The following is a 17520-nucleotide window of genomic DNA, read 5'->3' on the forward strand; positions in this document are numbered from 1 at the left end:
GAGAACAAACTGATGGTTACCAGAGGGGAGGGGGGGTGGGGGGATGGGGGAAAGACATGATGGGGACTAAGGAGTACACTTGTGGCGATGAGCACCAGCTGGTGCATGGAAGTGTTGAATCACTATATTGTACACCTGAAACTAATATTACACTGTATTAACACTATACTGGAATTTAAAATTAAAAAAAATAAATATTTCTTATGTTCTAAACAAATCTATTCATTACAAAAAAAGGTAAGAAAAATAAGTGGACTTGGGACAAAGGTGTAGGAAGTTGTTTGCATCCACAAAGCCAGCAAACTCTAGAGCAGGAAGTAAAACTCAGTTCTGATTCCAGAGCCTGGTTGATCTGTATTGATAAGATTTTTAGTAATGTTGAAATGCAGCTATCGGGTTTGCTTTATCCTTATCATTTTCCTTCTGCCTGAAGGGGCTGAACAGTTCCTCTGCTACAAAACATTGTTAAATTTGAAAGGGAAGAGAACACTGGGATTCTGGTCATCCTTGAACATCAGAAGGGTCTCGCACAAAGAACACACTTAGAAATGTGAAATTAAGTCAGTTTGGATGGAGGACATGCAAAGATTAACAAGGCGAGAAAAGTCCAAGGCAGGATCAAAGAAACTGAGAAGCACAAGTCCCAGGATGGACTCAGTCTTCTGTTAGATGTTAGTTAGTTGAAGCCAGCCTCTTACTCCTCTGGAATGAAAAGAGAGGAGTGAGGCTTTTTCTACTTTATGTAAATTATGATGTACCTTGCAGTCTACTGAAGTTCCTTTGTAAAGACAATAAAAGAGAAAAAGAGGAGACATCTAGTTCATAGCATTTATTACATTAACTACATATAAATCCTTCTTTATAATCCACCTTAGAAGTTGAACTAGACTGAAGTCATAAATCTTATAAGTTTCATTTTGGTTAAAACTTCATGTCTAGGGGCGCCTGGGTGGCTCAGTCGGTTAAGCGGCCGACTTCGGCTCAGGTCATGATCTCGGGTCTGTGAGTTCGAGCCCCGCGTCGGGCTCTGTGCTGACAGCTCAGAGCCTAAAGCCTGTTTCAGATTCTGTGTCTCCCTCTGTCTGACCCTCCCCTGTTCATGCTCTGTCTCTCCCTGTCTCAAAAATAACTAAAACGTTAAAAAACAACAACAACAACAAAAAAAACCACTTCATGTCTAGTTGTTGTAACATGAAATTAGCTTACAGAGTATAAGCACTGCATTAGTAATACACACAACATATGAGATTAGACCTTAAAGAATCTTAATGAGGGTTATTTAGCCAGAACTAAACAAGATTAAAATCCAGCTTTCTGTAAGAGATATTTTGCAATTTACTCAATGCTCTCTGGGATAGTAACATGTATCAATGATTAGGACATGAAAGTTTGGATAGAAAACATTTAAAGGAATCTTCATAACTGAAGTCACTATTAATATTTCATACCTATAATTAATAAAGTAAAATTTCATACCTATAGCCTAAGAAATTATAACCTCAATTTAAAAAATGGTAACCTTCCATACAAAATTAACATCCAGTGTTCTAGGGCTTAGAAGGACAGGTTTATATTCGTGCTAAAACTGTATAACATATTATGTAAAATAACCCTGAAATAAGAGATCTTCACTGAATTGGCTAAGATAATTATAAGTATTTCCACAATCCATTCAAGAAATAAATTGTAATATGTTGCTGAGATATAACCATTCAATTCACGTCAGAGCCTGTCCTGACACTTCTCAAGACAAGCATGATCATGTATGAATGAAAAGTAATAGAGGTTGAAAGGAAAAAGAAATTATGCAAAAAACCCAAAAAACAAAAAATGAAAAAAACCAGCCGGTCCCTCCAATCCAGATTCCAGGTTGTGGAAATATACATTTGAGCTTGATAAGCATTCCATTTTCAGAGAACATTACTAAAAATGCTTTTGTAAGTACTTTTTCTTCCATTTACATGTTTAGATAACCTTCAATGAAACTTTTAGAGATCTTCATATCTAAGATGAGAGACTGAACTCACCAAGGTGAGTCACTGGCAGAGTCATGGCAAACCCCCCCCACTCTTCCCCTTTCTTCTGAATGCCACACTAGACATTGGAGTCTTCCTATCCTGGAGACCCTAGAATATCACTGAGGTTAAATATTATCATATGAACTTTCCATTATCACCCAATGATGACACACAAACACGTGTGTGCACACACGTGCATACACCACACAGAAGCTGAATGTGTGTCGTACTTCATACTTTTTGTTCTTGAATATATGGTTAACTCACTAACTGCAAACCGTTATTTTGAAGGAATTGATTACTATCCTAAAATAACAAAGGTCAATAGAGAGGAATCAATTTAATATTAGTCTTCAAAAGAGGCAAAGCCTCCTTCAGCTGAGGGAAGATGGCAAGCATCTGATCTCACAGCCAAAAATATCATGGAGGGAGGCAAACACCAGAAACTATCAAGAATACCAAGAATTCTAAACTCATTGATTTCTGCTGCTGCCTCTTTGGTTCCCTGTACACTTAAATTCTTTCCTGGGTATTTAAATGATAGTGGTGATATCTTTCAAGCTAGAGCTCAATATGTGTGACAGCCTTTCAGTTTTATGGATAAAGAACCTGCTTTGTGAGAGTGACTGGAAGTGGTGCTTTTATGTAAGGGAGAAGTTCATTTTACCTGGATGCATAAGGCGTCTGTCCTTGGCAACCATTCCAATGACTGATTTACGACACACTATAATTATTCAACTGTTTTTCAGATTAGATAGAACCAGGACAGCTTAAAAAAAACAATAGTGCCGATTCTCCCACCAACAAGTTATTAATAGGAAAAAGTTTTGGCAGATGAAATAAGAGGAGGTGAAATAAATCTTTGGCAAAGTGTCTAGTCTCTTCACATTAAAATTAAATCATTACTCTGAACCTTCTTCCTGACTTCTTTTAAGTTCAAGTTTTAATGAGCTCCTGATTATTTATAACTTGGAGATAATTAAAGACCTTCAGGGAAGTGCCACACCAGGCAAAAATCCACAAAAAACAAAAAAACATTGCCCCACCTTTCACACTACCTCCTATCAGAAGAGTTGGAGCAGCCTGGTTAGCTTCTGCTTTGCTTATTTCTTACCTTGGCTCCTTCTAAAGGCAAATCATGGCGTCTGTGTTTCCGCATAAGCACGGGGTCAGAGCCCACTCTACTGTGTCTTCCATTCACATTTGAACTTGCTGTGATTCCAGGCTTTGGAGAGCCATCCCCTAAGAGTCGACATCCCACCACCGACTGATTACTCCCAAACACATCCCGAGGGCACCAGGCTTCAAGAGGCATTGGCTGGTCTCTAGAAGGCACACTTTCCACGTGATGGAAGTGACGACTCAGTCTATTGTCAGGTGGGATTGGGGGAGGTCTCTCAGGTGGAGGCGGAGGAGGATCTCGTAAGGGAGGAGGAGGTGCGGGGAGTGGTTTATCTTGCTTTCTCACCATGCAAGGAGAAGACTGAAGAGATACAATAGAAGAATAAATAAGTTAGAAGTTGTACTATTGATGCACTGAAACATGATTTCTGGACTTGTCTACCATTGCCTTTGTTTTCTAAGCCATAATGGAGTTTTATTAGATTTCTGTGTCATCTTTTTTATCATCAATTAATGACATTTTTAAAAATTAATGAAAATCTTATGTAAATATATCTCATTAGAACTCTTTTTTTGTAGAAGATGAATACATAAACTCAAATGTTAAGGACTATAAACACTACACAGGAAAAAGTAGCAGGGCATCAAAATTATATGATGATTTTGACTGGTTGACAGTAAAATAATATTTAGTCGTTTGTTTATTTACACTTTTACACAATTTAGGAGACATAAAAAACTATCAAAGTTGTTGTTGTTTTACTTTTTCAAAGAGCAACTTGATTTGTAATATCTCCGAGGGACTGAAAGTATAGGTTCTGCCATTTTTGTGTTTCCGCTGCAACATAAAGCAACTAGTAAGGGGAAAACTTGCTCTGATCTTGTCTTTTATAGTTACTACCAGAATAGTGGAAAATCACAAGTAATAGAGCAGCATTATTTATAAAACTTACTTGAATTTTTATGGATCCTTAAAATGGAAAAATATTGGTCTAATTCTCATATGGAAATATGAACATATATGCACTTGAATTGAATCTATGTGCTTTTTATGATTTTATTTTTATTTACATGGTTCATCTGATGAATGATTTTGTGTTTTTATGGTTAGAAAATCGTACAGAAAAAGGGAATGTGTTTACATAATTCTATGTTCACACCATTCTGACTAAACACCATCCAAAAAAGTCTTAATCTGATCTTAAAACCTAAAAATCTTAACGTGATCTTAATTGTAACTGAGATCAAATACTACTAAAATGTCGTGCTTCTGACTCATTTTAGACTCTAAAGCATATACCAAGTGGAATTAAGTTTTTAAATCTTATATTTGATAAAGCAAAATATGCTGTAATCAAATTTGGAAAAAAAATTCCACAAAACTAAAATAAACGGCGGGCTTAGATTTACACAGTTAGAATTATATCTTTAATATTAAGGAGTAATGTAATTACTTTGCAAAAACTGTAATTCTTTGTAATTAATTCCTTCAGGTGAAGGTGAGTCACCCTGAAACACACATCTTAAAGCCCTTATGCAAATATACCCCCATCACATTTTTCTTGTCAGGACACTGTGAAAATGAGTGTCAAATATCATTCAATAAAAGCATGCAATTTATTTTAATACATATAATGATTTTCAAAATCCATTTTACAGAATAACTAGATTTACTCTCCTCTGCATTTTTACAAATCAGGGAACTATTACAGACATATGCTCTGAGTAATTGTGCAACTTTTATAGTAATAAAGCAAAAAGAGGATAGTGGGCTCACCACAAACAAAATGAGGAACATGTCAGAGTTCTTCATCAACAATTGAGAGCCCAAGAAATACAAGTAATGGAATTCAAAGGAACCTGAGCAATCAATAATTGTCACCTACATTCTGTGTGTTTCTAATAAAATCAGTTTACCTTTGGTGAACCAGTGGGGCTGCCACAGGGAGACCGAACTATGCCTTTCTGAATTAAGTCCAGGCGAGGAGGCACTGGTGGCAGGCTTAGATGTGGGATCTGGAGAGGATCTGGATGCGGCTTTCTTCTCTGTGCAAGGGGAGAGGATCCTGGTGATGTAACTGGTGAATTCTGCCTGTCAGTGCACTAGAATAGAGAAGGACAAAGATCATGTGATATGATGTGTAAAGTGTATGCCTTTCAGTTCTTAACGAAGACCTTTGGTTTCGAGAAGGTGTCTGCCATTGAACATCTGTTAAAATAAACTCTGTTTACTCTGATTAATAGATGGCAAGCGCTCACATTGTCCCTCAAGGGCAATGTTACGTAAAGAATAAATGGATAAGTTTCTCCTGCATATTACAGAAAGGGTCTAGGAAAAAAGAAGAGCAAAAGCATAGTTTAAAACCAATCAAATGCAAACATCTCCGGCAAAAGCCCATCCACAGTTTATGAGGAAACCAGAAATACACAATGCAGTGATGCACATTGCTCTTGGTTTCTGTACTATGGAATTTTCTTAAATCTTCAGTTTACAGTATATGCTAGAACTTAGAAGTCATTTTGTTCCATATAAAATATGTATCCAGAGCATACTTGCCTACAAACCAATTAAATCAGGCAGAGTTTCAAAAATAAAAATGTGTATTTAAAATAAAAACAGCCTAATTGTTTTTTCCTGTAGGACTTCACATGGAAAAGAAAGCCTCAAGTTTTTGTTTGCTACAACAGGTTTCTACTTTGTCTGGTAGGTAAAATGGCATCAAAAAGCCAGTAAGAAGTACTTTGATTTGTACCTATGTAACCCTTTTTATTTTGTAATTTTTCTTTTAATGTGACATAACTTGATTGCAATTTGGTATAAAAATCATACTAACTAATCAAATAGCTTTACCAAGGTAAACAATATTATCATGAAATATCAGGAGGTTTCCTTTTCAAGGCTAAGCTACTAGCTCTTTGGAGATCTAGGCTTGATTTTTACACCTACTATACTTTGATAGTCATCTATTTCCTAATGCTATTATTTTTAGAGTTTTAAGCTGTTGTTAACCCATTTTTCCTCTATCAGTCATTTTTATAGGAGCAGTCAATGTCAACAATTGACGATTTAATTCAAACTGTGGCAATAGTGAGACAGATTCAGCCATTCTGTCTTTATCCGACAGGGGATGATAGATTTTTGTTCACAACCACACTTAGGTACATTGTGTAAGGCTTTTGCTAATTAACTAAAATAGGGGTTTGTCTGGTGTTTTTCTCATGATTACACTCAGGTTATGGGGATTTTGAAGGAAGACCACGAAGGTCAACAAATATTTTAATAGCATCATATCAAGGGTCCACGCTACCAATATGATTCATCACTGTTGATGCTGACCTTGATTACCTGGCTAAGGTACTGTCTGTCAAGGTTTCTTCACTGTAAAGTTACTCCCTTTTTCTCCCCCTGTCCATACTGTACTCTCTGCAAGGAAGTCACTGTGCACAGACCACACTTAAAGGAGTGGGAAGTTACAGTCCCCATTGTAAAGACTTTTTAGATAAATTTGAGTGGCTACAAAAGCTTCTAGACCATACCTCAGATATGCCTGAATATTGTCATGACATTGCTAAACTGCTAGTTCTTTGCTTCTTTCTCTCAAGGGTGCCAAGTAACTAAAATAGGTCAATAAATTTACCCATAATTTTACATGACAATTTTAAGAACCTTTCTTTCTTTTTAGTAATTTCATGATTCTTTTTTATATGTCTTACCCTATGATGAAGCAAAAAAGGAAAAAATCTTAACTGCCACTAAAATTAGAAGAGAAAAAGTAGAAACTCTGTAGTCACAATAAACTGATTCTAATGCAGCCATTGATTCTTAACAAAATAAAAATTCTATGCAAAAAGCCATGGAAGTCTCAGATGGTCAGGAATTTGAACTTTCTGGATTAAAAACAATCCACAAATGATCATACACAGAACAGAAAGAATTCCTGATGTAAACTATGCACATCACAACATCATAGTATTTTGAGTTAGGAAATGTCACAGGACCTCTAATTCTCCACAATTCCCATTAGGATAAATTACATTCTCTGAGAATTAGCAAAACCATTACCTGATAAAAATGCTTTGTTGCTCTGGTTATTATCCTTTACAAAAAAGACTCAAGAAGCAAAACTATCAACAGTTCCTATCCCAAACTACATACACAGACACATGCACATACACATACACACACAAACACACACAGGGAGAAAGAATATTAACGCATAGCACTTTATTCATTTAGTTGTTTGCAGGGAAATTTTTCAGTGCTAGGTGCACACATAGCAGACTGCCTATGAATAAAACCTCTGCTCCTCTGAGCACTTTTCTCTCACAACTATCTTCCTGCTTCCCTCAATACCTGAAAAAGAGAATTCTGATACAGCCAACAACCCACCATCACTATTGGACCTTGACTTCTGCTTTAATTACTAAATTTAAGCAGTTACCAAATTCCTAATATGTTTAAATAAAGGGATGGATTTGATGTGTGGTGAGTGAACTGTTAGATATAGAAAGGGTATACTAAAAATCCTCAGGACAGACATTCATACCAAGTGCAGCAATAACCTTGAACCTTAGATATCTCCAGATAAGCACATTCTCAACAGCTTTGTGAATGTAAGTGGAAGGAGACCTTGCCTAAGCACAAGTCATACTGTACTCTCAAGGTGATGATATACTGTCTTCCTGAAAAACTAATCCATTCTGAAGCATTACAGTATCTGTAAGTTGGCTTAGTTAGAATAATTTTATGGAAGATGTATTTGTATATGAAGAAACAAAAAATATTGCATCTTTGTGACTAAATTCACCATAACTCATTTATTTTCCTGAGTTCCCCTGAATTATATTAAAATCCCCTTGTAAGAGAAGATAATTAATAATGCCCTTTAGATAATCATGCATTACTCTTTGCTGAACCTTTTGCTATCTCTATGAATAAATCTGTAATTAAGAGATTTGCATTAAAACTAAAACTTTGCATTAACTTTTGTTGCTGGTAAAATTTCACACTAATGATGAACATTTGTAAACATTCTTAGTAGACATTTTTAGTAGATGGTTACATAAATGGCCCCTTTTAATTTATTTGAATAACCGTCATTTTTCTTTTCTTCCTATTTGATAGTCCGAGGAGAAAAGATACCTAACACAATGTTTCACACTTCAGCCCATAATTAAATTCTTAGATGAGACATTAAAAATTCATGACATCAAAAGTGATTAATGCAATGTAAAGAATAGAAAGTGGGTCCTTTTTGCCTGTCTGACAATAAAGAGAAGCACAGATTAGATTGATTTAATGTGGACTCAAAATTATTTCTCCTTTAACTACACCTCTATTTCTATATAATATTTGAATATTTAATGGTCTTTTAAAGGACTTTGATTCTACAGTATCAGAATTTCCCCTTGTATAGGTAGGAACAACAAATGCCTCTAGAGCTGAGCTGTGACAAAGGCATATGGCCAGTCATACTTAGTCTACAGATCAATATTATTTTCCAAATAGATTCTACAATCGGACATTCCCCTCAGCTCTTCCTCCTATCTTCTTCTACAGATCTAATCCCCATCCCAAGATCACTCAGGCCATATATCTTTCTCTTCTGATGTGTGATAAAGGGAGTTATTGGGGAAAACAACAACATACAACAAACCTGGAGCTTATTCTCTGGCTAGGATTTAAATTCTAAATCTATGAACTATGCAAACTTAACCACCTCTTACTGATTTGCTCAGCATTCCTCATAATCACTACAATCTCCATTCTGTATAGAAATGCAGACTTAATACATGTACATAAAACCTCAAGTAGAAGAGTAGGAAAACATTTATTTAATCCTGAATAATAACAGTTAAGTATTTTGTTGCTAGGGAATTGGAATATGTGAATTTCAGATGTGGCTACCACTCAAACTAAAATTCTAAAGTCAACGGATTATTAAAAGAAATAACCACATAATTAAAAAATAACCATATAATTAAACATATAATCCGATTTCCTACACATATATTTTCCATATATAATATGTGAATTTCAGCTAGAACTTTAAAATGTCATATAGTCTTGCACAAATCACCCACTTGATAATATTGTTACCTGTAGATTAAAAAATAAGGTTAAATCTATTTTGTGGAGACTTTATGGGATAATAAAATTAAATGAAATATGAAATAAAAGCTGCTACAAAACATTGAATTTTTATTTGGATGATACAGTTAGGAGTATTGACTCTTTGGTACAGAGGTGATAGAATGCAATCTATTACATCTTCAAAAGTCCAAAGTTTGCTCATCTTCACTACCAAGAGATAATTCTACTAGAGATATTTTTAAACCAAAGTTTCCCCATCTTTATTTCTTATTTTGTCCTAGACAGTGCTAGATAGCTCTCACTACCAGGTCTAAACAAATAATTAGACTAAAGTCTTACAATACATTCAGACGTCAAAACTGTCATTTGGATTATTTATAGTTATTAATTCTGACCATTAGCACAAAATTCTAGAATGTAATAAATTTTTATTTTTTGCCTCTTGATTTAGAGAACATGGTAACTATAGAAATAAATAATAAGAGAAAAAGTAGTAAATTCTAGAATTTAACATAAATTTTTTTCATCTTGATCTGGAGAACATGTCAAATACAGAAATAAATAATAAGAGAAAAAGTAGTACAAAGTAGGTTTAAAAGTTTAGGGTCACACATGTTGTCCGACTGTTCACCATAATAAATAAGTTTTACTCATTTTGGTGCTCATCTCCTTATATCTTTACAATTGTGTTTTCACCATTCCACTTTTTTTCTCATTATAAAGAACACAATTTCACCACATAAAATTTGGAATTATAGGAAAATATATAGAGGTTTTGAAAACATGTACACAGAGCCATTGGTGATGTTTCCTAATCACATACACAATTTTTAATCTACTCTATGCTGGATGACAGTGTTATACCGAAGGAATTTTAGTGGCCACTAAACATTCTTCATGAATGTAATTTTAAAGGGTGAATTATATGGATATACCAACATTTACATAACTATTTCCTGCCATGAACACTTGGGCTATTCTCAAATTTTTTCTACTATAAAGTAATAACATAAAAAGGTTTTTCATGATATACATTTTAATCTTTTTGTAGATACTTCATTTAGTTAAAAAAAACCTTTTTATTTAGTATAATTGACATACTTTTTTAATTTTTAAGGGAAGAATCACAGAATGTTAAAAAAAATTTTTTTAATGTTTATTTTTGAGAGAGAGAGAGAGAGAGAGAGAGAGAGAGTGAGCAGGGGAGAGGCAGAGAGAAAGGGAGACACAGAATCTGAAGCAGACTCCAGGCTCTGAGCTGTCAGCACAGAGCCCCACGCAGGGCTCGAACCCATGGACCACAAGATCATGACCTGAGCCAAAGTCAGATGCTTAACCAACTGAGCCACCCAGGCGCCCCTAGCATGTTTTGAGTGTAAGATAATAGGGTTATAACTAAACTCAGTAAAAGTTTATGAATATGCATAATATCTTTTGCTGCCCAGAGAGTAAAATCAATTTATTTTTCTACCATTTATGTGTGATGGTTACCACTGCACAAACCTCAAAAGCATAAAGTATTTTTAGTTCTGAATTTTTTGTTTACTTTGATAGTTGGCATTTTAGTGGCACATGTTAATGTTTCAATTTGAACTGCTTTAATAATTAGAAAAAACTGCAATATTTTTGCCATGTGTATTTCTTCTTTGGGTTACAGTCTTTGTATGTTCTTTGTGTCATTATCTATTATATTCTTTTATGTACCCCTCATTGATTAGAATGACTTCTTTATATATTAGGATTGTGATTAGTTCTATGTTACAGTTGTTGTAAATACTTTTTTCCCCAGTTTATTTTCCAATTATTTTATGATAGAGACTTTACCTCTGTTCTTCTGGTTTTAATCTCCTAACAAATAAGTAAAATCTAGTTAGTATAATAAGGGGGCATATTAATCAAGGGATTCTTTAAAGGATCATGTCCATCCTGCCACTGTCTTAAATGGAGTCCTTTCTTTGTCACCCCTTCATTTTTATCTGTCTACTGTATTAAGTTAGAAATGGAAAGCTATGGAAAAATTAACGAGTAAAGTATAGGAAGCAGGATGTGGACATGGAATTAACTGTACAGAATTTATGCACCATATAAAACAACCATTTACATAAATACAACTGCAAGAGATGGGACGATGGAACCATATTTTCACATCACAGAATGGCTGATTCATAGTTTCATTCCTTTATCTTGCTTTTGGGTAATTCTCACCTTTTTCTACTATTACACTTGCTTTTAGAACTTTAGAATAAATTCTCTTTTTTCATTTCAGCTCTTTTCAAAATATAAAAGCCGAACACCTTAATTCCTGCCTGTATTACCATCATACCAGCATATTCGTCTAACTAACAATTTCTCCTCAGTTCTTTAATATTGGTAGGTGATGAGTATGTCTTTAACAAATTGGAATCCTGGTGCTCCACAAATTTGAAGACCACATCTGATTCCTTTATGTCTACATGCTTATCAATTTTTCCTAGCCCTTTGCTTCCTTGAAATGAACAAATGCTATTCTTTATTTTTCTGACAAAATTTACAGAATTCTTTAGTACTTAGAAAAGGATGCTAATGACCACCATAATGAACAGGGGAATCCAAATTTGCAATTTTAACGGAAAATCCTGAGAGAAAAGGCCTGAGAAGTAAAGTAGTCAAAAGCCCATCTCAGCATGCTCAGCAATTACCAATAATAATTGGGGACTCATTCTATTTTAGTCACTCTTCATTTTATCCACACCTTTTAAAGAGCGATTTTATAAAACCTTTAATAAGATCCATTATTATGGAAATGGCAAAACATTGGTAAGAAACTTCAAACCCAGCCAGGCTATTATTAAAAACAGGACAAGAGAAAACCTCTCCAATTACTATTAAGATGAGAGTACTGACAATCCCAGAGATAATCAAAGTCAATTTTATAATATTTCTAACAAGATTTTTACTTAATGAATTTTCATATCTGAACAAGGTAGATACATGTATTATAAAGATGATGAGAAGGACTCTTAGAAAGTCAACATTTTTCTCTAAATGCATGAAAATTAATGAAGGACACTGATAAAACTTTTATCATTAAAATATAATATCATAAGGATATTTTCCTTGCTGCTAACTATCCTCTTGGTTCTTTTCTCATATTAATTTGTGAACATACAATCTCAAGTCTTTTAAATAATAGCCTATGCAGAACATTATTCAGAAAGTATCCATTACAAAACACTTATCACACACACATACACACCCATAAGTAATTATGACTCATGGTGTCTATTTTGGAATACCTGTACCATTGTTTCCTTTTAGATAATAAACAAAACTTGTTTGAGAAATATGATATAAAAGCAATATAATCATGCCCTGCTTATCCACAGTCACACTTCCAGAGGACACTTCCAGAAGCTTTAATCTGTAGGAAACTAGGGAGAAACTGAGAGTAAAAAAGAAAAGTCCTCCCAATTTGATCTACAGATTTAATGCAATTCCAATCAAAATCTCAGCAAGTGATTTTGTTCATATTGAACTATTCTGAAGTTTATACTGAGACAAAAGACCACAAATAAACCCACATGATATTGAAGAAGAACAAAGCTGGAGTGACTTTAAACACTTACTATAAAACTATAGTAATCAAGACTGTGGAACTGTCAAAAGAATAGCCAAATACTTCAGTGGACCATAATCAAGAGCCCAGAAATAGACCCACATAAAAACAGTTAACTAATCTGTGACAAACGAACAAAGATAACAATGGAGCAAACACAGCCTTTTCAACACATGGTGCTGAATCAAATGGACACCCACGTGAAAAAATTAAAAAAAAATCTGGACACAGATCTTGTACCTTTACAACAATTAAAATGGATCACAAATCTCAATGTAAAATGCAAAATTATAAAACCCTTAGAAGATAAATAGGAGAAATATAGATGAGCTTGGGTTTGGTAACCACTTTCTGGATACAACACTAAAGGCATGATTCAAGAGAGATAATTGATAAGCTGGACATCATTAAAATTAAAATTAAAATTTCTGCTCTGGAAAAGAAACTATCAGGAGAATAAAAAGACAACTAGAAACTAGAGGACAATATTTGGAAAAGACACATCTGTAAAGGACTGTTGCCCGAAATATACAAAAAAAAAAAAAAAAAAAAAAAAAACAAACCCTCTTAAAACCCAACAATAAGAAAATAATTGGATTAAGAATGGGCCAAATACCTTCACAGATACCTCACCAAAGATAAACTGATGCCAAATAAGCATAAATGGAAAGATGCTTCACATCATAGGTCATCAGGGAAATGTAAATTAAAACACTGAGATACCACTATATATGTCCTTGTTGCCCAAATCAAGAACATTGACAACACTAAATGCAGGCGAGAATGTGGAGCAATAAAACTCTCATTCACTGCTGGCGTAAATAAAACATGGTACAGCCACTATGGAAGACCGTTCCATGCTCTTAGAAAACTATACCTATTCTAAATGCGTATTACTAAGTGAAAGAAACCAATCTGAGAAGGCTACATAGTGTATGATTCCAACTCACGACATTCTAGAAAAGGTAGAGCACAGAGGATTTGGGGGGCAGGGAAAATTACTCTGCATGATACTATTATAGTGGATACGTGTCATTAGACATTTGTCCAAATCCACAGAACGTACACCACCACAAGCGAACGCTAATGAAAACCATGGACTCTGGGTGACAGTGATGCATCAAAGTAGGTTCATCAATTGTTAACAAGTGTACCACTCTGATGGGGGATGAAGATAATAGGGGAAGAAGCTACACATGTATTGGGACAGGGGGTACATGAGAAATCTCTATGATCCCCTCAATTGTGCTGTGAATCTAACACCACTCTAAAAGTCTTAAAATAAAAGTCTTAAAATCCCTACACGAAACAAAACAAAAAAACAACCAGCCAAAACCAAAAAACCAAAAAACCAAAACCCAACAAAGTCCTCTAAAGAGGGGGAAAAAGTCTGCTGCATTTCTTCCTGTAAAACATAGTGTAGGCACCATGTTCCCTCGCTAAGACAGATATTTGATTTGCATATAAAATGATGTTCAATATTTTAAATTATCATTATTGCTTACATTCCACTAGTAACTTCCAGATGTTTTTAGATACTATGAATTAGAAGTAGTGAAGAACAGGAAAACTGCTGAGTGGAGGAGGAGTTGCCTTCCCTAAGGTTTGGCAGGGAGGTGGCTGATAAAATTGAACTTTAAAGAAGTGCAAACAGCCTCACAAGTGGAATAACCCCAAAGATGGCTGCTCCATTGAAATGTTAAACACTGTTAACTACACTGAGCTATGCTGCTTCCCCTGAAGCACCTGTTCTGAGGACATAATCCCCTGGCTTGTGACCAGCCTCCGTAACCCTGAAATCTCTTTGAAGTTTACATTTTACTTTAAACATTTATATGAATTTTGCATCCTGATCCAAATATATATGTGATTTTAATTTAAAATTATGTTCCCCTTTCTTCGTGCAGCCTTTCCTGAAATCTCGTAGCAAACGTAAGCTTCAAGAAGTATGTCATGCTGATTGTAGTGGCTTCTCATGCCCTTGGATTCACTCAGCTGCATAACCAATTTTGAAAACTCAGGGAAGGGTGACATATAATTCAGAAATATTTCCATAAAAATGGCTGAGAAACAAGAACATTTTGGGGATTAAAGGAATAAACTTTAGTCGCTGAAAAATGCCCTCATGTGAAACCTATATTGCTTGCAAAATACCAGGTACAGCTGGTTTGAACAATAAGCAATTACTATTTAGTTACTGTATTTCTTCACTGTCCTTTAGAGACTACTTAATTACTTCAATTTACTTATGTGGAAAACAAGACTACTGTAAGCTTATCTAAATTATTCAGTGTTTAAAATAGCATTTCAGCTGACCTGTTGGCAACTTTGCATTTTTTTTGAGTTTTAAAGACTAAATAAAATAATAAATTATTTTAACGTGACCATGCAATGAAATCATAACTACGTAGATATTAACAAAGAAACAAAACCAACTGCTTGCCAAACCAACACAGTTTTGGTGTCTAGTTCTTCCTAAATAATAGCTAACAGTATCTAAAAGAAAAAAAAATAAACCTCCATAGACATCTCAAAAATACTGATATTTAATTCTCAGAATCACAGCAAGATCTCAGGAGTCTTAAATATTAACAGTATATAAAAATAATGTTTAATTACAACTAATACTTAGCATTTACTATGTACCAGCACTGTTCCAATGGCTTTATATATAGTAACTCATTTAATTTCAACCCTAAGAGGTAGGGTTTCAAAGATAAGGCCACTGAGACACAGAGGGTTAAATAACCAATGCAAAACACAAAAGATATTAAGTAGAACATAAACCAGGTTGGTAGACTCCAGGGACCTCTTCTTCAGTGTCACTACTGAGCATTCAGTTAAAAACAAAACAAAACATGAAATCATGCCACTTGCAGCACCGTGGATGCAACTGGAGGGTCTTACGCTGAGTGAAATAAGTCAGTCAGAGAAGGACAGATAGTGTATGTTTTCACTCGTATGTGGATCTTGAGAAACTGAACAGAAGACCACGGGGAAAGGGAAGGGGGAAAAATAGTTAGAAAGGGAGGGAGGCAAACGATAAGAGACTCTTAAATACAAGAACTGAAGGTGGATGGGGGGGGAGAGAGGGGAAAATGGGTGATGGACATTGAGGAGGGCACTGGTTGGGATGAATACTGGGTGTTATATGTAAGCAATGAACCAAGGGAATCTACCCCAAAAACCAAAAACACACTTTACACACTGTATGTTAGCCAATTTGACAATAAGTTATATTAAAAACAAAACAAAACAAACAAAACAAAACAAAACAAACCTTTCTCCATGGTTGCTCCTACCTCCACCTATGTGGTAGGTACTATGCAAGTCTCTGGGAAGGAAAAGAAGGGCAAGGCACAGCCTCCGGTCTCCAGGAGCCTGCGGTCTACCATAGGAGACTGACTCAAACCAAGTACAAGAGTTCAAGTGCTTGCTTATCCTAAACTACTAATTATTCAAACCATTTTTAAGGAATACATAACAACATCTTTACAGTCACCTGTAACATCATATGGCACTTGGACAAGGCAGTTTTTTCCTTTGTTAATCACACACTAATAAAAAATATGCTACTATTTTGCATGGAGAGCTTTAAGAAAATCAGTGAACAGAATGCAATTAAATGGCAAATGATGAACCTGTGACTTTGGATTGCTTACTGTCACCCATGACCACCTACATTGCGTGGAGGGAGGGGTGAGGACTACTGGCATGTGATCATAGTAATTCTTGGGTAGCACTGTGCCATGCGTTGCAGGATGTCTCGTATCTCTGGCCACTAACTGCCACAGATTTCTCCCACCCTTGGTCATTGTGAAAACCAAAAACATCCTCATATTATTTCTGAATACCTTCAGGAGGCAGAACTGCCTGTAATTGAGAGCGACGTCCTATATTCTGAATGTCTACTGTCATTTTTGTAATTCACTTTTGTTCTAATTTTGGTCTTTTCTACTCTCCAACATGGACCTGAGCTCTGTGGTTGGAATCAAAGTCATATTAAAAAAGCAACATTTTCCTAAAAATACTGAACCCTACACATAACTCTTTCCTTAGGATCAGGAATACTATGGGTCTTCTCCTCACACATTATTATTAGGAAAAGCAAGAATTAGGTAATAATATCAAGTTTTTAATTAGTAATATGTATTTTAACTGATGAGGGCAACATTAGGAGAATGCATAAAAAAGTATAAAAGAAGAATAATTACCTTGATCTCGGGTCACACATGTATTTATTTTTATAAGGCCATTCATTAAAATTTTAAATTTGGTTTCAAGAAAATATAAGATTTAAGACCAAAGGAATAAATCTCAGTTCATATACTAGCTCAGTCTGTCAACATTTTCACTTTGAGTGCAAATCTTCATTTTATTTTACGTATGTGGTGAAAAATATGTTCTATCAACATAATTGCTGAGGAATTGTTAAGCCTCTTTACACTCTTGACAAACAAAATTCTGACTGGCAACTGACACCTTTTCTTAGCTCTGATCTGATTGAAGTCAGAGAGAAGGACATGATCTTACCAATCACACCCTAGACTTCCTCTGAGGACTCACTCAGATCCAATTATCCTAGAAATTCTGACAGCTTGAGACCTCAGGCAGTGCTACAATTTCAAGCAAAAGCTAAAACATTTTGTAGTTAAAATTACAAATAGACTATTTCTAGGGTGGTAACCAAT

The 17520-nt window shown here is 35.0% G+C and overlaps 1 protein-coding gene across 6 annotated transcripts in view; it reads right to left on the reverse strand.

Moving 5' to 3' along the window:
• The window catches only part of CBLB (Cbl proto-oncogene B), a 211730-nt gene that overhangs the window by 51091 nt on the left and 143119 nt on the right, over nt 1-17520 (reverse strand). For all 6 annotated transcript variants that reach the window (XR_008297637.1, XM_015069176.3, XM_015069173.3 and 3 more), the window contains exons 11-12: nt 5058-5243; nt 3133-3501 (exon numbers count right to left, since the gene is read on the reverse strand). Coding sequence is in view for 5 of the 6 variants with exons in the window: in XM_015069176.3 (XP_014924662.1) it covers nt 3133-3501; nt 5058-5243 (555 nt within the window). In the remaining variant the exon portion in view is untranslated. The remainder of the gene's footprint in view (nt 1-3132; nt 3502-5057; nt 5244-17520) is intronic.

This window comes from Acinonyx jubatus, chromosome C2 (genome assembly GCF_027475565.1).
Source record: "Acinonyx jubatus isolate Ajub_Pintada_27869175 chromosome C2, VMU_Ajub_asm_v1.0, whole genome shotgun sequence".
NCBI classification, from domain to species: domain Eukaryota; kingdom Metazoa; phylum Chordata; class Mammalia; order Carnivora; family Felidae; genus Acinonyx; species Acinonyx jubatus.